Genomic DNA, 20648 nt, shown 5'->3' with positions numbered 1-20648 from the left:
GTGGGCATATCCCCAGTAGGGGGTGTGCAAGAGGCAACTAGTCGATGATTCTCTCTCTCATCGATGTTTCTAGCTCTCTATCTCTCTCCCTTCCTCTCTGTACAAAATAATAAAATATATTTAAAAATATATATATTTGTTTAATAAATGAACTGTCACATTGTGTACAGGCCATTTGGGATTGCCATTTCCATCCCTGCCTACATACATTCTTAAATCTCCTGTGTTTCAAATGTAAAACGCTATTATTACATAATTAGAAAATATTGGTGACTAATTTTGTATTACATAATGTTCAATCTATGAATTATCCTTACTAATAAGCATCAAAAATTAAAATAAAAAGTTAATCCACTAAGATCATTTTGAAGTGCCTTTCATTATTTTTATTTTGCTTGTTTGTGAAATATGTTGTCTTATCACTAATGTGTAGATGATGAGAACAATACCATATAAAGACACTTTATAATTATCTTACCCTGCAATGAAAAATAATTATCGAATGATGACAGCACATATAAACAACTAACTATTGACAGATTTTCTAATTAGTTCCTATGCATTTCTAATGATAAAATACAGACTAACAAATTTTAAGAAAGCACATATATTCTTACCTTACTTTTAATCTGGCATATCTTGAAGAAAGTGGATATTGAACAATTTCTTCATCAAACACTTGTAAGCTTTTATTATATGTGATAATTATTTAGTATATAAATCATGCACAAAAATATTTAAATCAGTAATATTTTCCTTTTACTAAGAAAAATACTTGAATTTATTTTAACTAAATCTCAGCTAGATTCTCACATTTTAAAATTCTATATGACTTTTCTCATGAAATTAAAAATAATCTTTTGAGGCAAATATAGTGATTTTATCATTACATAAAGTAAGCATCATGGCTCTGTCTTTGTTATCCACCTACTTTTCAATCCATGTAGCTATCATCTACCTGTCAACAAACCTTACAATATTACTTTGCATTTCTTGAAGCACAAATTTTCCTATGGATTTCTTAACTCCTCAGACCCTAAAAAAGAACTGATAGTCATCAATGTCAAAATTCAACAGAATGCAGTAACTTTTAAAAAGTGGTAATAGGAAACCTGAGAAACTCTACAAAGATAGATATTAAAAATATATTAAGGTAGGAAGCCAGTGGCCTAGTTGCTTTGCATAGTAAGTATATTTCTGTAATTATTTTAGTCTCAATTATTTGAATATGAGAAATAACATTTCCCTGTATATGGCATGGATAAAATTCTCGATCTTGCCCTCAGTATATGCAACTAATTTCCAATACATTTGCACAGTGGGGATGAAAAGACAATTAATTTTCACGTGGTATTCTTTCTATTTTGGCATCTTTGACAGCATTCCCCAAAACCCTCCACTTACATTTAGAGTTTACGTTCTCATCCACACAAAACTCAGTCACTATTCTCTTCAGGGCCTATTAGCCTTACTTGAATTTGTCACATGCTAGACTAACATATTCTTTCTTATTACAAACTCTTTTTCCACTCCTGGTTAGCTCTACCACCTGGTAACCTGAAGCATTGATGTTGAACTTGTTTAATGCTGATCCTAATTAGGTGAAACAGCTGAACAACTGGGAACCTCTGCCTACCTTCCTTTAGCAGCAAGAATCAACAATGCTCCAGGCCATTCCAGGTTTCGGAAGAATCCAATCTGTGATTCAAATGGGGTCTAATTCTGCAGGGTCCAGCACTACTTCTTAGCTTCTGAGCGGGCCTGCACTCCTATCTTTCAATCACAATGAGTAGGTTTTGGCACAGTCGCAATGAGTCAGGTTTTCCTGATCTCATGTTTTCTTACATCCAAAATTGTGAAGGCCTCTTCTCTGGCACTCCATTCCATGTAAGGACACTTGAAGCATTCCACATAGAAGAGTGCAAATTGCATAAAATTACCCGAGAACATTGTGTATTTCAAATCATCCCGCACAGCTTTAAGATTTGTCACATAAGCAAAAATGTGTGTTAATTTGAATGAATCACTTACCTTCAGGGCACAAAATGTGGAAACTAAATTTCCTTTCCCCTCTTCCCAAAATTATTGCCTCTTCAAATATAAAAATAAAATCTTCAAATTTTCATGGCAAGTAGAAACTAATATAAAATACCTGTTTTCCCTTATATTCTGGATTCCTTATTGAGGTAACACTACTACCTTTGGGAAATAACTTTTGAAGCCTCAAATAGATTTTATGAGTTCTGAGAGAAAAACACGAGCAATTCTTTACTTTATCATTGGCTGGTTAGAATATTTTTAGGAAAGAAGACTATCAGAAAGCCCAGGAATCTCTCTTCTAAGGTAGGAGAATGTCATTACAAGGCAACTTAAACCAGCAAATAATTACTACTCCACCATAAAGACCTGCATTGATACACATAATTATACATTTGCCCTTTAACTATTTCTTTTATAATTTAAGTTGTTGTAATAAAAATGAAAGAAGGCTGTGTATGTGTGTGAAAATTAGATTTTATACTAACAAGTCAAATAGCAGAGGGTTCATTTCATTTTCCCACAGACTAAGTCTACTACAAAACTCTCTTGTTTTTATCACTTATTCCTTGCTGAAAGAACCTATTTACTTTTCTTTTCTTCCCTTTATCTAAGTTCTTATTTCCTCAAAGAACATCACATAATAATCACAAAACCTAAATAATCTTCTCTCAGTTAAAACTTGTGGCAAGTAGCTTCACTATTCCTGCCTACTTGCATTGCCAATACATTTGCAGAATATTCCAGATTGAGGTACCAGGTGAACTTGCAAGAAAATTCTGCAATGTCTTTTACCAAGGAAACTATCGACCACCTTCAAGTCTGATATGCACATGCATGCTTGATGTGGGTCAAAGTGCGCAGGCAGCAGTAAAGGAGTGTTCTGATGACACCAGAACCCCCCAAAGCCTTTGCATGCTTGGGGAAATTTCTGAGACACCCACATTATGAGTTATGTTGACAGACATCAGATAAAATATCTGAAATGGTTACATATTTAAGAATAAGAATAAAAAATATTTTGGGTTCCCTGATATCTTAATTGTTGAATTGATCATCTCATGGCTCAAGGATCCAAAGAAAGTCTTGCTTACTATTGTCAAAGATGCCTACTCCCAGGCCTTTCAGTATCAAAGAAGCACCTGTCTTCCTAACTGATGCCATCAATGCCCTTAGCCTCAAAAGGAGTGGTTTTCACATTATCCTGTTTGTCTGAATCTCATGAAGTGCTGCATCAAGTGCAGGCTCCCAGGTAGTCATGGGAATATGCAATTGCTAACCAAACATCTCAGGTGGTCCTGATGTAGGCGGTTTCTCAGATGATGCTCAAAGGAGCACTGCACCTGCTTATGAAAAGATTCCCAGCAAGCAGCAGAAGGGAAAACTCAAATTCTTAAAACAGAAACACTAAGATAATAATTCAGGTTTTTATATTAAAAATACATATTACAAATATTTGTTCAAATAAAGTTGATGGTATAAATGACCATTTTGGAGGGAGCTCTGCCTATTAAAAAATAGTTTAAATTATTCGTGGATACCGTATTTTCCGGCGTATAAAATGACCCCCTAATTTTACAGTTAAAACATAGGTTTAGGCCTATATTTGCTGTATAAGACTACCCCCCACTTCCAAGGCAACACCAGTTCTTTTTTAATTAAATTTTTAATGAATGGCATTTTTCAAACATACAGTAATATACCGTATATTGATGCGATAAATGGAAGGTCTCTTCACAAATGGCAATGCCATGAACTTGACCGAGAAACAAGAAATCCAAAAGAGAACATTAACAATGATGGCATCATCTGAAAAGAAAATTACATGAAGAACTTGCAGAAAACGCTTGTTTGTGACTCACTGGGATGATAAGAGGTTTTTCTAGGCCGAGGAGCATTGTGAGCTTAAAATCCTTCAAAATCCTCATCATGTTCTTCTTCTGACATCCTAAGTTCATCAATGACCTCTTGTGGTACATTTGTAAGACAGTCATCATATGGATCAAATTCCGAATCAGATGGTGTGGCTTCAGCTTTGGCTTCCCCTTCATCTTGCCACAAGAAGTCATTCTCCATACCATCCAAAGAATTTGATATGCCACATTTCTTGAAAGACCTGATTACTGTTTCTTCAGTAATAGCATTCCAGGCTTTTATGACAAAGTTACACAAAACATCCAATTGTGGCGCACGCATGTTTCCTCCTTTTGTGAATAACTTTTTGCCGCTAACCAACCACTCATTCCACTGTTCTCTAGTGCGATCTTTAAATGGCTTGTTTAGGCACACATCCAGTGGCTGTACCAATGATGTCAATCCTCCAGGAATAACTGCTGCATCTGTGTTTATTCTTGCCAGCCTGTTCTTTGTGCTGGTAGTTAAATGAGCCCTGAACATATCCCACACCAGTAGGTTTCGTTCTTGACGAAGTCCACCTGGTCGCCAACTCCATACATTATCAAGCCATAGCTTTATCCCTTCTTCATCCATCCATCCTTTTTCATTCACATGTACAAAAACTCCAACAGGGAACTTGATTTTAGGCATTGTTTTTCTTTTAAAAATAATCATTGGTCTTAGTTTGGCACCATCAGCTGTACATGCTAGTACCACTGTAAAACTGGACTTCTCATGTCCTGTTGTTTTAATTAACACTGTTTTTGCACCTTTTGGATTAACAGTTTTATTTCCAACCATTTTCCAATCTGACTTAATACATAGCCATGTTTCTTGCGCTGTTGTATTACATATTGATGGAAAAGACTTACTTTGCCATCAAGATCTGCAGGTAATTTTTGTGCAATTTTGGTCTTTTGCCTCAGTACCAGATTGTGCCTTTCCAAGAACCTAGTACTCCAGGATACAGTGGCCTTAACTCCTTTGCTGTTATCTGGGTTAGATTGGCCCACTGAAGTGCAAACATACATATTTTGTTTTGTGTCACTACATAACCATTTTGATGATGCTCAAGAATCATGTCTGGCCAAAACCGGTTTGGCTCAATGGATAGAGCGTCAGCTTGGGGACTGAAAGGTCCCGGGTTTGATTCCGATCAAGGGCATGTACTTTGGTTGCGGGCATATCCCCAGCAGGGGGTGTGCAAGAGGCAGCTGATTGATGACTCTCTCTCAACGATGTTTCTGACTCTCTATCTCTCTCCCTTCCTCTCTGTACAAAATCAATAAAATATAGAAACACCAATCAGAAAGGATATTTGCACCCCTATGTTCATAGCAGCACAATCTACAATAGCCAGAATATGGAAACAGCCTAGGTGCCCGTCAGCAGATGATTGGATCCAAAAACTATGGTACATCTACACAATGGAGTACTATGCTGCCATAAAAAAGAAGGAATTCTCATCATTTGCAGCAACCTGGATGGAATTGGAGAACATCATGCTGAGTGAAATAAGCCAATTAATGAAAGAGAAACACCACATGACTTCATTCATTTGTGGATAATAAAGAACATTATAAACTGATGAACCAAAAGATAGATATAGAGACAGTATATCAACAAGCAGACTGTCAAATTACAGCGGGGAGGGAAGGAAGATCTGGGGGAGATAATATTAATAGATCAACCGAAGGACTTTTATACATGCATATAAGTACAACCAATGGACATAAAACTCTGGGGAGGGAGGGGATGTGTGGGAGGGAGAGAGGGAGGCAAAAAAAATCAATAAAATATATTAATAAATAAATAAATAAATAAAAATTAAAATAAAATATATTTGAAAAATAAAAAATAAAAAATAAATTTAAAAAAAACTTAAAAAAAAAATCATGTCTGTCTGCTACATGCTTTTTGAGTTCTGGCCAATAAGGGGTGCCTCTTCTTAATGAATACTTACTCCTTGGCATGCTCTTTAATGCATCTTCATTTGCTTTCCAGTCTCGGCCCATCTTTTCTGTTACTCCATATTGTCTTGCCACAGCACAGTTATTGTGTTCCTTGGCAAATTTTACAACTTTCAGTTTGAAACTGGCTTCAAATTTCCTTCTTCTTGCTGGAGCCATGATGGGTTCTTTTCTACCAGCCATTTGTTGTACACCCACTAATCTTTTAGGCCGGGGTTATACAGTACTGTAGCTTCAGCTACACACAGAATGTTCTATTACGGTACCTTTTAACTCACTGTATGTGTCCTGATACAGCAGCTTTGGCTACACAGAACATTCCTGTGCTGCAACTGTATGTACCACGGTGAGCCAATCACAACAAGCAAAGGTTCAAAGGTTATAATAGACCACCTCTTTGACTCCGGCCAATCTGAGCAGGCTTTTTATTAGAACACAGTGTAGCTTCGGGTACAGAACATGTATAATTTGCATGCATAAAAAGCCTGCTTGGATTGGCTGAGTTAGAGAGGCGATCCAAGCAGCCTTGCAGTGATTGGTGCGGGATCGAGTTGGAAAATTCGTTTAGCAGCATATCAAGACATTTTTCAGGATATACTCGGCGTATAAGATGACCCCCGATTTTCGGTTGACTTTTTTTCATTTCAAAGGTCATTTTATACGCTGGAAAATACGGTAGTCAAGTATTTCAAATTCTTGGTGAGCTCAGAGATTCTAGAATAAATTATCATGCAATATCAGGCTCAGTTTCAAAACAATTAGAGGACAACAACAAAACAAATCACAGTTTTGTGTCAAATATAACTAGACAGTACTAACTACAACATGAATTATAAAATTGTTTTTAAATTGTGAGATGTTAAAGAGCATACATACATATACCCATTCAAACAAATTTATGTTTGCATTTGGAAATGTATACTATTTATTTTTTAAAAAGAATAGCTCATGCAAACTCATGTAACCTACAAACATCACCCACACTTTTGTAACTCAAGAGTGATTGCTGTTTGCTATGAGGATGAATCAAGCCTATAGAAATGATGTCAAACTTCCTCTTATACTTTTTTTTTACTTAGCACTCTCAGACATCAGACATTAATATTAAAACATTTTCACCTACAGAGTTGAAACAAAGTTGGCACTGGCGGGTTACAAATTTGCTTCTGATTTAATGCAGTACAATTTATTATTCTCTAAGAAAGTTTGACATCCTCAAGAGCCTCAGGCCTGCCCTTAGTGTCTCGGGGGGTGTGTACTTCCCAGAATCCCTGGTACGGTCCCTCCCCCTAAATTCTCCTTCCCAGGGCAACACCTGGGATTCATTCTCAAAAGATTCTAAACATATAAGTGAAGTGGTCTTCTATCACCATCATAACAAATTTTCTAAAAAATTTTCATGTACTTTGAATATTTCAAACGGAATAGCCTATGACAAAGAAACGTGTCACCTCACTCTCTAACCTTGGGCTGACAAGTGTATGCATGTAGGAGCAGTGTAGCTTGAAAATTAAGCACATACTCTAAGCTTTTACTGGGTTATCATAGAAAAAAAGCTGATGACACCAAGTTAATTAAAGTGTAATATCCTGAAAATGCTTTCAAACTATATTTAATAGTTACCTTTGGCAAAGTGTTGTATAAGCTAAGACCAATTTGGAGGTGTTTTGGATATGAACTGTTAAGTAATTGCATGCAAAAAGGTATAAAAACAAATAGAAGACTTCAAGGTAATTTTTTATATATCTCAAGAGGAGCAATAGCTGAGGGTGACAAATAGATCATTAGAATCCCAGCCTCAGAGATGTAAAAAATAGCATAATTTCCCTAGCCGGTTTGGCTCAGTGTATAGAGCTTTGGCCCACAGACTGAAGGGTCCCAGGTTCGATTCTGTTCAAGGGCACATGCCTGGGTTGTGGGCTTAATCCCCAGTAGGGAGTGTGCAGGAGGCAGTCAATCAATGATTCTCTCTCATCATTGATATTTCTATCTCTCTCCCTCTCCCTTCCTCTCTGAAATCAATAAAAATGTGTGTGTGTGTGTGTGTGTGTGTGTGTGTGTGTGTGTGTGTGTGTGAGTGTGTGTGTGTGGTGTTTTAAAAAAGAAAGAAATAGCATGATCTTTTGAGGATGGCCAGAAAGCTTCCGAAGGAATTCACTATGAACCATGATAAGATGCACACCATTTAGAAAGGCTGAGAAGGTAACTACCAGCTAATTTTAATACCTTCCCATCAATGACAGGAGATTAGAAGCAACAATAAATGTTATTTGCAATAAACAATTTTATCACTTTCAGTATTTTCTATTTAATTGTAATCCTTTGGTATACACATTAAGGTGACTCAACAAAAGATAAATAAGAACATAATTACATGGACACTTCTCTCCAATGAGTCTATTACAAACAACTAAATAATCATCCTTCTCCTCATGCCAGTGAGTACAATATAAACTGTGTTTTAATCAGTATTCTCAATAATCTATTATTATTAATAATGTTCATTATAAAGCACAACTGAGAAAGAAAAAAAATGTTTATGCTGAGATTATATAATACTTTAAAAAAGAAAAAGGTGGAGATTAAAGAAATAATTCATAAACTAAACATCCTTTATAAAACTGGAATTTATAAAGCAGGAGACAGAGGTACCCAGGATCCTTACTCATGTTTTGCATTGCAATGCTCAGCTGAAGTGAAGTGGGCTCATTCTCACCATAACAGAGTGGGGGAGTCAGGATAAAATGTTCAATCTGCCAAAGCATTTCTCACAAAAGGTTTCTAAGTCATTCCTTCTTCATTTCATCTCTGAAAGGTCACCAGATTACACATTTAAACAACCAGCTATCAAAGTAGGAAAAATAGCTCCTCATCTAGCCCAGCTGAATTGGAATAGGTGCTTTTCAGGCACATCATGCCGCTGTTCTCTACAATGAGTGAATAAATGACCAGCACATAATATGCAAGAGAAACTTTAAGGACTTCTTAAAGAAATAGAAGAAACAGAAGGACTTCTCGTAAAAGCCATGAGTGAAATAAGCCAAGCAGAGAAAGATAAATATCATATGAGCTCACTCATTTGTGGAACATAGTTAACAACATAAACTGATAAACAAAAAATAGATCCAGAGACAGAGAAACATCAATCAGAAAGTCAAACCTCAGGGAAGGTAGGGGAGGGTGGGAGTAAGGGGGAGAGATCAACCAAAGGACTTGTATGCATGCATATAAGCCTAACCAATGACACAGACATGAAGGGAATGGGAGCATGAATAGGAGGTGGGGGATAATGGGGGAATAAGGAAACACATGTAATACCTTAATCCATAAAGAAATTTAAAAAAATAAAAATAAAAATAATAATAATAAAAAAAAGAAGCCCCAGAAGGAGCCAAATACTCAGTCTGCAAACACCATTCAGATGGTTTTCACAATGCTACCAGTTCTGAAACCAGGGCTCAGAAACAAAAATAACATGTACACGTAAGTTTGGGATGTTGTCATAATTGGCTTCTTCTAGGACCATTGTATTTTCACTGGCTCATGTATTGGATTTCCCGTTTCCCTAACATATCTCAGATTTATGAACTCTGAGACAAGTCAATAAGAATGTATTTATTAACTTTTAACATGTATTTATCAAACTTGTAGTAAGCACTAACAATGACTGCTCACCAATTACAGAGCACTTTTAAGTGTGACATTCATAATCTGCAGATATGCTTTTTTTGTCAGGAAGACATTAATATTAAAAAAAATAACTTCTATCTTATTCCTTAATGAAGTTTTCAAACTAAGTTGTAGTAATCTGCTCTTGTGAAGGCTTTGTAAGTGATTGGACTCTTAATGGAATAGCCTATGACAGAAAATTTAAAAATATGCTACACAGGCTGAACAAATATGTCATGATATTAATAATGCAGTAAATTGGCATATGTTTGCATAATTGAATTTTCTAGAAAAGTGGTGACTAAATAAATAAATCAGTGTAAAAACCATCCAGGGCCAGGAGGAAGAGGAGGAGGAGGAAGAGGAAAAAAAGAGGAGAAGGAGAAGAAGGAGGATGATATATTTCTGAAACTTTTTGGGGTATTTATAAATTTTCCAAATAATTGTCATGTGTATTGAATATTTTAAACAAAATACAACATAGGCCCAAAATACAGTGATACACACTTTTATAGCTTTTTAAATTTGTAGTCAGAGCATGTTGATAGTGTTAAATATCCATATCCAGTGATCATTACAATTCCTCTTGCAAATCTTCCAAATTCCCAGCTTCCATCACATATGAAGCTAATAAGAGTTCTTACTATATTTAGCTGCCAATTCTACTCCCTCTCAAATCTCTGCATCATCGGAGCAGTAGTATGAGCATTACTACTGTAATAGTTCTCCTGCCACAGGGCTATCTAGTTTACACTTTTCCTACATTTATTCTCCTACCTATAAGCCTTTAATGGATTTCAATAGTCCATTTCCATTCTTCTAATGTTATTCCCTACATCATGTGCTCCATAATCTTCCTAAGCCACATTAATCCTTTACTTCCCAATGCTTTCATACTATTTTATTCATAGCATTTATATACTGAATATGGTTCATTATCTACAGTGTATTTTCCCTACTAGATTGTGAATTGATTTAAAACAAGGAATGCATCTTATTGATTTTTATATCTCCCAATATAACAATGCTTTAACAAAACACATACACACACATACACAGACACAAATACAAAACAAACAAAAAAATCTAGGCAATTTAGTCACTAATTTAAAAGTTCAAGTCAAAACACAATATTATTTGTACAGTAATCAATGAATTGATTCCATATATGTCAGCAATGAAAATTAGAATATGGAAGTGCAGAAGCAGTACCGACTGACCATATATATTAAAACCTAAGTGGCCGACCAGCGGACTGGTAGCTATGACACACATTAACCACCAGAGGGCAGACACTCAACACAGAATTGGAAACCGCAGTCATGGAAACATAGAACAGATTGATGAATCTCAGAGGGAAGAGAATGAGAGGAGGGCAGGAAGAGATTAACCAAAGATCTTTTATGCATACTAGAGGCCTGGTGCACAGATTTGTGCACCATTGGGAGTCCCTCGGCCTGGCCTGTGGGGATTGGGCTGAAACTGGCTCTTCGACATCCCCCGAGGAGCCCGGATTGTGAGAGGGCACAGGGCAGAACAGGGACCTCACGGGTGGCACTGGGTCCCGCTAGTTTCCTATAAAAACACATACCATTTTTTTTAAATCAGGAAATAATATAATGTTACCACAATGTATGTATCAAAGACCTTGACTGATGGACTGGATAAATAGGGAGGGATTATGTTTTCATTCTAGAAAGCTCATATTTGAAAAAACATTAATTATTTAACTTTAATTTATAAGTCCAATGCATATTTAGTCATAACTATAGCAGGATTTCTAATGGGCTTTGTCAAACTGATTTGAAAAAATATATTTAAGAGAAAATATGTAAGATTTTGAATAGGGACAAAAGAATATTTTGTCAACCACAACATACTATAATTTAAATTAATTTAGAACAATATGGCACTAGTGTCAAAGAGGCCAATTTAACAATCAAAACAATTCCCTAAAATATGAGCATTTGTTTTGAGATAAAGCTATCATTTCAAATATGTGAATAAGGAAGGCCTTTTAAATAAGTAGAATTGATATAATTAGTTAACAATGTATTGATGTTAAAGAAAATTATATCCCAATTCCATTCTATACATAAAAATGAACTTGAGAAGGAAGGGTTGAAGCAATAGACATTAAAAACAAAGTGGTGAGAAATAAGAAGAGTACTTCCAAAATCTTCAGATAGAAGAGGTCTTCTATGTGAGATGGAACCAGAAAGCTATAAGAGAAATGATTTGACATGTAAATTAAAAATTTTAATGATGAAATATATTACAAAATATAAAAAAGCACATATTAGAGAAAATAGTGTAAAAAATGCATGCTACAAAAAAAATGTTACTATCCAAAAATCCTAAATATATAAGAAAATAGAACAGGAAAAACACCTCACCCATCTTCTAATATTTCTTTGTCTTAACCAGGTAACAATTCATAAAAGAAAAAAAATACAAATTGCAAATGTGTACATATATAGAAAATGTGAATATAAAAAAGATGCATAGCCTAATTTAAGTAGTTTTTTTAACAACTTCAAAAAAATTTTGCTGCCAGAGTGTCAAAAATGTAGAGGATACTTCATGATCATGGTAAGTTTGAGGGGATTGAGCCTTCTTATTCATAGTTCATAAAGGGTTAAACTGCGGAATTCTTTAGAATGCAATTCGTAATATTTATTAAAATTCTTTTACTCTTTGAACCAAATATTCCACTTGCACATTGCTATTAAAATACATATATGCACAACAAAAGACTGTTCAAGGATATTCGCTGCTGTCTTGGTTATTATAGTGGAAAATCAGGAACAATGGAATAAACCTACCTGACTTCTTTTTATAAATGAACCAGAGAACAGAATACATTATGTTCATGTAAAAATAAATAAATAAACTGTATGAAAATGTAAAGAAAAAAATTGCTGAATTAATAAAGACCAAATAATAATTTTACCTGTGAGGAGGGTAAAGTCTTGACAGACTAGGGAAGGGAAAGAACATTTTTGCATTGTATTTCTCTTTTGTTTAAATGTTGTACAATTAAAATGTGTTCATGTGGTATTTATGTTTTGAAAAACAACATTAAAAGGATAGCTAGAATATGTTTACTTCGTTGCACAAAAAAAGCACCATGCATATTTATAATTTGGATAACTAATAATTAATCATCAACTCATGCAAGAATCATATATTGGGAAAATCCTGTACCAAAGATTAAGTTAGGCAGTAGTAATACATGAATGAGACAAAGCCAGGTCCTTAATACCAGCCAAGAATCATCAAGGGTCCAGAAAGGCAAGAGGCTGAGCTACAAGGTGCTGACTGCTATAACCGAGCTCTTCAGGATGTCACCTTATTCTAACGGGAAGACAGGAAAGGCTTCAGTTAAGGGAATGCAAGTGGTATATATATGTAATTAGTACTATTCCTGACAAACAAGTGAGATAAGGGTAGGAAGAAACTTCATATAATGGGCCATTTTCTACTTGTCTAAGGAGCTAAGAGAGCATGATGTGTTATAGAAATGAAAAGAAAATTTATACAGATTAGTAGCAAAACTACTGAAACATGTACTAGAATACAGTGAAATATGACTAACTTAACCAAGTAAGTGCAGGGCTTTTGTCTGAATCTCTCATTTTGTATTTCTTTATTTGCATCCCAATAGGAAAGTTATTTTATTATCAATAAGAGAAAATATAATATGTACTTCAATGAGATTTGCTATTTTCCTGGTTAATTTGTATAAAGGATAATGAAATTGCTTACTTCAAACATTTAAGGCTTGCACAGTTAGTATTGAAAGCAGTGTTCTTAGTCAACAAAAATAATTTTTGAAAAAAATAATTCATCCAATTAAGTTAAATTAAATAGTCCATTTAAAAATATCTTCCATCATTTAGTGCATATGACTCAAAAGATCCCTTCATTTCCATCGTCATCTATCCTGTCTTTAGGATAGCACTACTTATTTGTTTTCCTACCATCAGTTCAGATCCACAAGGATTCATCTTAACTACTCTTTTAAGTTCCCTCAGTCTTTCTATATGGCTTGAATCTTTTTTAAAATAAAAAACATTACTACTGAGATATAGATATAGGTATATATAGATGATATAGATGATATAGACATAGATATAGAGATGCGGATATAGATTAGATTAGATATAGGTAGAGATAGAGATAGAGATAGATAGAGATGAGATAGGGATAGGGATAGGGATAGGGATAGGGACAGGGACAGAGACAGAGACAGAGATAGAGATAGAGACAGAGACAGAGACAGAGACAGAGGTAGGGATAGGGATAGAGATAGGGATAGGGATAGGGATAGAGATAGAGATAGAGATAGAGAGATAGAGATAGAGATAGAGATAGAGATACAGACAGAGACAGAGGTAGGGATAGGGATAGAGATAGGGATAGGGATAGGGATAGAGATAGAGATAGAGATAGAGATAGAGATAGAGATACAGACAGAGACAGAGGTAGGGATAGGGATAGAGATAGGGATAGGGATAGGGATAGGGATAGGGATAGGGATAGGGATAGGGATAGGGATAGGGATAGAGATAGAGATAGAGATAGAGATAGAGATAGAGATAGAGATAGAGATAGAGATAGAGATGACGGAGATTGAGAGGAGATGAGTGGAGGTGGAGATGGATAGGATGGGGATGGATAGTGTAGGGATAGGGATAGGGATAGGGATAGGGATAGGGATAGGGATAGGGATAGAGATAGAGATAGAGAGATAGAGATAGAGATAGAGATAGAGATAGAGATAGAGATAGAGATAGAGATAGAGATAGAGATAGAGATACAGACAGAGACAGAGACAGAGGTAGAGGTAGGGATAGGGATGGAGATGGAGATGGAGATGGAGATGGAGATGGAGATGGAGATGGAGAGGGATAGGGATAGGGATAGGGATAGGGATAGGGATAGGGATAGGGATAGGGATAGGGATAGGGATAGGGATAGAGATACAGACAGAGACAGAGGTAGAGGTAGAGGTAGGGATAGGGATGGAGATGGAGATGGAGATGGAGATGGAGATGGAGATGGAGATGGAGATGGAGATGGAGATGGAGATGGAGATGGAGATGGATAGGGATAGGGATAGGGATAGGGATAGGGATAGGGATAGGGATAGAGATATGCACATGATATATATATACAACAGCATGGGCTCTACAGCCAGACCACTTGGGCCAACACCAAGCCCCATCAATTACTGGCTGTGTGACTCTTTAGGCAAGTTATTTAACCTCTCCGAGTCTCCGTTTTCTTACCTATAAAATGAGAATAAAAATAGTAGATATCTACTTATCTCATAAAGCTGTTGTGAGAACTGAACAAATTCCTATATGTAAAACACAACAGTGTCTAGAACCTTATAAGTGCTTAATAATTATTAGATGTCTTTTAAATCCCAATCTCTCTCTCTCTCTCTCTCTCTCTCTCTCTTTCTCTCTCTGCAATGTTACATTAAATACATTCTCTTTCTGGCTTCATGAAATAACTAAACTTCTATATCAAAATAATCTTCACATCATACCTTTCAGGGGTCCTCAAACTTTTTAAAGGGGGGGCCAGATCACGGTCCCTCAGAGAGCTGGAGGGCCGGACTATATGAACTACTAATTCCTACTGTAACACCTCGGCTGCGCTCACTGCCCAAAAAACCTGGTGGGCCGGATCAGACTCCTCTGCGGGCTGCATGTGGCCAGCGGGCCGTAGTTTGAAGACGCCTGCCTTATATTTTCTTCAAAGTCTCGTCTCATATCTTACTTTTAGAGCAAAAGCTGCATCTTAATCATTATCTCCGCATATCACTGATATCACTGTCTCAGTAGGCTTCCCTCACCTCTATTCTAAATTTTCCCCTAATTAGATGGTGCTGTGGTAGGGAATAGCCCTCATTTGCCCAGTTCTCATTAGGTAACTACATTTACCTGGTACTGATTCATTAGCGATTTCTTTGCTGATAGAATGTCCTTAGATTTGCCTTTGAGTAGGCAATTTTGTGCTTAAAACTCCACATGCCTGATCAGAATGAGACACTGATACAGCATCACTCATCAGCAGTGGTCGGCAAACTCATTAGTCAACAGAGCCAAATATCAACAGTACAACGATTAAAATTTCATTTGAGAGCCAAATGTTTAAACTTAAACTATATAGGTAGGTACATTTTTATTAACTTAATTAGGGTACTCCTAAGCTGGCCTTTGCTAAAAACTCAAGGGGCCAAGGAGCCACATGTGACTCTCGAGCCACAGTTTGCCAACCACTGAACTAAGAGAACATATTAGTAATAGTCTTTGGCTTCCTTAGTGATAACAGAAAGGCAAGGAATTTTATTTTGTTTTTATTTTATTTTATTTGAGTACATCTACAATTTCTTCTTAGCCATTTGTATGTGTTCTTTCTTCTACATTATTTCTTTTTATAAAAACCTACCTCTATAACCTGACCCTAAACTTTTCCTGCTGTTAAAATAATTAAGCCTTCAATAGATAATCCCGTTAGTTTTAATGAATTAGAATACTACAGGTGGTATAATTATTAGTACATGAAAGAGAATTGAAATTTGATTGTATACATAAGTTGTAAAAACAGTTTCAGGTCCCATGTATGAAACAATGCTTATTAATAAGACAAGTTATATGTTTATATCAGCACAGGCATATTTAACTGGTTTTACATAATTATTATAGAAAAAAATGTGGTAAAATGTGAAGTATAGGTAATAAAAATTACTTATGACCTAACCTATAGCTTTTAATGTCAGATTATTAAAATTAAAACTGTCATTGGATATGAAATATAAAATACTAAAAAGTATGAGTTTGCTTCATTACTCTTAAAATTGAGTAAATATCTTGGATTTATGATCAACATTTTTCCAAGGATTTTTACGGGTGTAAAAATTAAAAATTGACCAAAATGTGGAATTTAATGACTCTTCAAAAGAATAGCTAATGTTAACATTATAAATATAATCATAAAAATATCACAAATATTTCTACAACTAGCATAATTGACTTCTGCTACAAGATTGATACACATTTTGTCCAGAACAGTTTTACTCTGTGGAATATTTATTTCTATCTTTCAGCATAAGTTCTTCATAATGAATTAAATTCAAAGAGCATTATAAAAAGATATACCAGTATATTTCAAGAAAATAAATGCTGAAGATTGAAGGCATTTTGCATCAAAAATCAAATATGGCATAATGGTTATTTTGTAGAGTTCATTAATAAAATTGGGAGGATATTATTAACCTCCAGAGGGTTACATTGAACTTACAGAGAAAAGTGATCAAGTTCCTCCTGACCCAGAAATACCCTCTGGATGCTATTGATCAAGAGTTTGGGACACTATTATAATTCATCTCCAAATACCAAGAATGTGAATAAGAAATTGTTTCTAAAAGATTTATTATTCAAAACATTCATACTATTTAGCTGCTGGAGGAATTCTTAAGGGCATGCTCTTTACCATGGAGATCCACAGGAAAACATACCTGGCTAAGCTGAAGGCATCATCGATCAAGCCTGCTCGATTACTGACAGAGAGAACCTGTGAGGTCAACCAGAAAAAAAGTGGAATCACTCAGGATTAAAATGGCAGGTTCACATATTAGAACAGATCATTGATGTGTAAACCCAGTTTACCTCATGGTTCCTGATTAATTGATCAATTAATAATCTCCAATTCCTTAAATCATAGTTGACTCTAAAATAGCCAGTTTGATTGATGTTTCCAAGCAACCAGCTTCCTTTGTCCAAAGAAGTTAGTCTGTGGTGCTCTGAAAATAGAATTTTGGGGATAGAATAGATTTTAAATTTTCAGGATTAAAATAGGATGAAGTATGCAGAGTATGAATAATTTAAAAAGAACACCTTCCAAATACCTAACTGAAATATCTTTAATCAGTTAATCGCTACAGCTAGAATTTGCTAGAAAACCTATACTTGTTTACTCATTACCTCAATTAATTTTTTCTTATAATTAACTTTTTTGTTTTTTATAAAACCCCATATTTTTTTCTCAAAACATTTTTTTCTCAAAAGAAATGTAACCAAGAAATATCTATACTAATAATAGAGAAATATGCAAATTGTTTAGGACATCAAGTAACAATAATGACCAAACAGTAGGCTGCATTCAGAGACAAGGCCAGCAGGGTGGTTAGTGAGGGAAGACCAAACAACTGAACAGCAGGCTGAATGGGGTAACGAGGCAGGCAGAAGAAGCAGATGGGGGTGACCAGGCTGGAATTAGGAGCAGTTGGGGGTGGCCAGGCCATCACGGAGGCAGTAAGGGGCAATCAGGCTATTTTTCATGTCTTTAACTCTGTCTCTCCCTATGTCTATGAATTTTTTACTGCTTCTAATAATACTTGTTTTATTGCTTGTACTGTCAGATCAATTTATTCTTTTTTTTAATTTTTTTTTTTTATTGATTTCAGAGAGGAAGGGAGAGGAAGAGATAGAAAAGTCAATGATGAGAGAGTACCATTGATTGGCTGCCTCCTGCACGCTCCCTACTGGGGATCGAGCCTATAACCTGATTATGTGCCCTTTATCAGAATTGAACCCAGGACCCTTCAGTGAGCCAAACTGGCTAGGGTTTACTTTATTCTTTTTTTGCCTTATCTTTTTTACTCTCTTGCACGTTTTCTTTAAATTCTTGCTTTAAAAGTAAACAATCAGGCAGGCAGGCAGGTGAGCAGTTAGGAGTCAGTGGTCCCAGATTGTGAGAGGGATCCCAGATTGGAGAGGGTGCAGTCTGGCTGAGGGGGACCCCCCATGCATGAATTTTGTGCACTGGGCCTCTAGTACTACTATATTTTTGTGGCTTCTAGTTAGTTTGTATATAAATATGTGGCTAGAATAAAATAAAAGGTTTTATGTGCATATCTTAATTTATTCAGTAGGAAACTGATTACCTATAGAGCTCATTTATTTGAAAGTCACTGTTTCCTGACATTTTTCTTGTTCTTTCTTGAAAGTACTAATAAATAACAGACTTCCCTGCATCATCAATAATGCTGGAAAAGGGAACCTCATTTGTTTAAGACACTAATATTACTTCATATAATTAGAACAAAGATATTCTTATTGAAATCATTTTGGAAATTATAACTTGATTATGTTCTCCAGTAATTCAATTAAAGCAAACCAGTAAACCAATCTTATAACTTATACATTTAACTCCATCAAATACAGAGAACTTCATTCACATTTAATGTCAGTCTTTACTGACTTCACTAAACCTTAGATCATAGTTCTGATCTTTTTATGTTGATTTCCTCAATACTCATGCTTCTCAGAAGTTACATAATGTACAAAGTTTACTTAAATGTATAAACATACGTGTATACACACACACACACACACACACACACACACACACACACCACTGGTCTAATTTCCACAGTTATTCAAAACCAAAAAATGTGCCCTAACCAGTTTGGCTCAGTGGATAGAGTGTCTGCCTGCAGACTGAAAGGTCCTGGGTTCGATTCCAGTCAAGGGCATGTACATTGGTTGCGGGCACATCCCCTATGGGAGGTGTGCAGGAGGCAGCTGATCAATGCTTCTCTCCCATCGATGTTTCTAACTCTCTCTCTCCCTTTCTCTTTGTAAAAAAAAAAATCAATAATATATATTTAAAATGCATCATATAAACTATTTGTGTCCAGTCTGAGTAAGAAGCACAACCTTCCAGTACTCTATCATCAAGGTTTTTACACATTGGACTACAAAACAGGTTATTTTTTAAAAAACAGCAACACTTTATTTACAGAGTACTCTCAAGTAGAACCCCAAAAAGAAGAGGTTATATCATGAAAGTTATTGGGTGAACATCAATGACCATTAATTGTTTAAGCCTGGATGAAATGGGCTAATTAATCCCAAGCATGTTATACATTACCAATTTTCAAATTTTCAAAAATTTACAGTAAAATAAAATAATTATTAAACATAAACGTATACTGAACATAAAAATCTAGTCTTCAGTGCTTTGAATAGCACTTCAATTTATTGCCATCTTAATAAATAGTATCTATTGGAACAGATAAAGAAATGAGGCTCAGACAGGTGAACTGAACTGTCTAAGAAAGCTAGGAGTGGTCCCCTTCTAGTCTCTTGACTTTGGTGTCCTTGGTACTTCACTATCTCTATTGATACAAAATGATACAGAGCTTTCGTTGCAATCTGATGTACATTTTTTTCACATTTTTATATTAATTCTAAAGGGAGGATAACACTAAAACAAGAATTGGAACAGGAATAGAAAGTTGAATTCCAGTTCCAATTTTCCTATATAGAAATCTTTGGACTTCAGCCATTGGTTCTCTTTGGTTCACAGTTTCCTTACCTATAATAAAAGGGCATTTACGTTCCCTTCAGTTCTCTGACTAGAAAAAGGAGATATTTTTCTTATTTTGAGATTTTAAAAAGCTTAATCCATGGTGGTTAGGAAAATAATTCTATCAACTATTACTCTAAAATATTAATAACCTCCCAAGATTCAGATACTTTCCCTATTTTTCAAAAATCAAATGCATTCATCCACATAATTTCTGTGACTTTAGAATGTTATCCACTTTACCGATTTAAAAGTAAAACACAATTAACAAAAATATGCATTTTTAAAAACTAAAATAATGTCATAATAACATTTTAATTAATCATGTCTGATTCACCAAAGAAAAATTAAGATATAAATGTTGAGTATGATATTTTTAAATTCTTAACTTTAGGTTCTCAACTAAAACCTGAAGGTTATTGCCATTCATTAATATGTTTATGCATACCTTTGTTATAAATAAAATCTTTGGGAAAATGATTTCCTAAAGATTTTGTAATATATTTTTAAATATCTTCTCTATCCTAGTTGATTATATGTTTAAAATGTTCCTCAAATTAATGACAAGCAATGAATTCTAAAGATATCTTTTCCAGTGACCTAATGAGGAACAGTGGTGATGAGAATCATAATAAAGAGTATGGGAGTCATATTTTAAGTGTTATCAATTACAGTTTAAAATGCTAT

The 20648-nt window shown here is 35.1% G+C and overlaps 1 protein-coding gene across 1 annotated transcript in view; it reads right to left on the bottom strand.

The window, feature by feature from the left end:
* Nucleotides 1–20648, bottom strand: part of TRHDE (thyrotropin releasing hormone degrading enzyme) — a 370535-nt gene that overhangs the window by 62875 nt on the left and 287012 nt on the right. The window contains exons 11-12 of the mRNA XM_036456184.2: nt 17258–17391; nt 17107–17162 (exon numbers count right to left, since the gene is read on the bottom strand). Coding sequence (XP_036312077.1) covers nt 17107–17162; nt 17258–17391 — 190 coding nt within the window. The remainder of the gene's footprint in view (nt 1–17106; nt 17163–17257; nt 17392–20648) is intronic.

This window comes from Pipistrellus kuhlii, unplaced genomic scaffold (assembly GCF_014108245.1).
Source record: "Pipistrellus kuhlii isolate mPipKuh1 unplaced genomic scaffold, mPipKuh1.p scaffold_m20_p_3, whole genome shotgun sequence".
Taxonomy (NCBI): domain Eukaryota; kingdom Metazoa; phylum Chordata; class Mammalia; order Chiroptera; family Vespertilionidae; genus Pipistrellus; species Pipistrellus kuhlii.
This window is presented reverse-complemented; position numbering and strand designations above follow the sequence as displayed.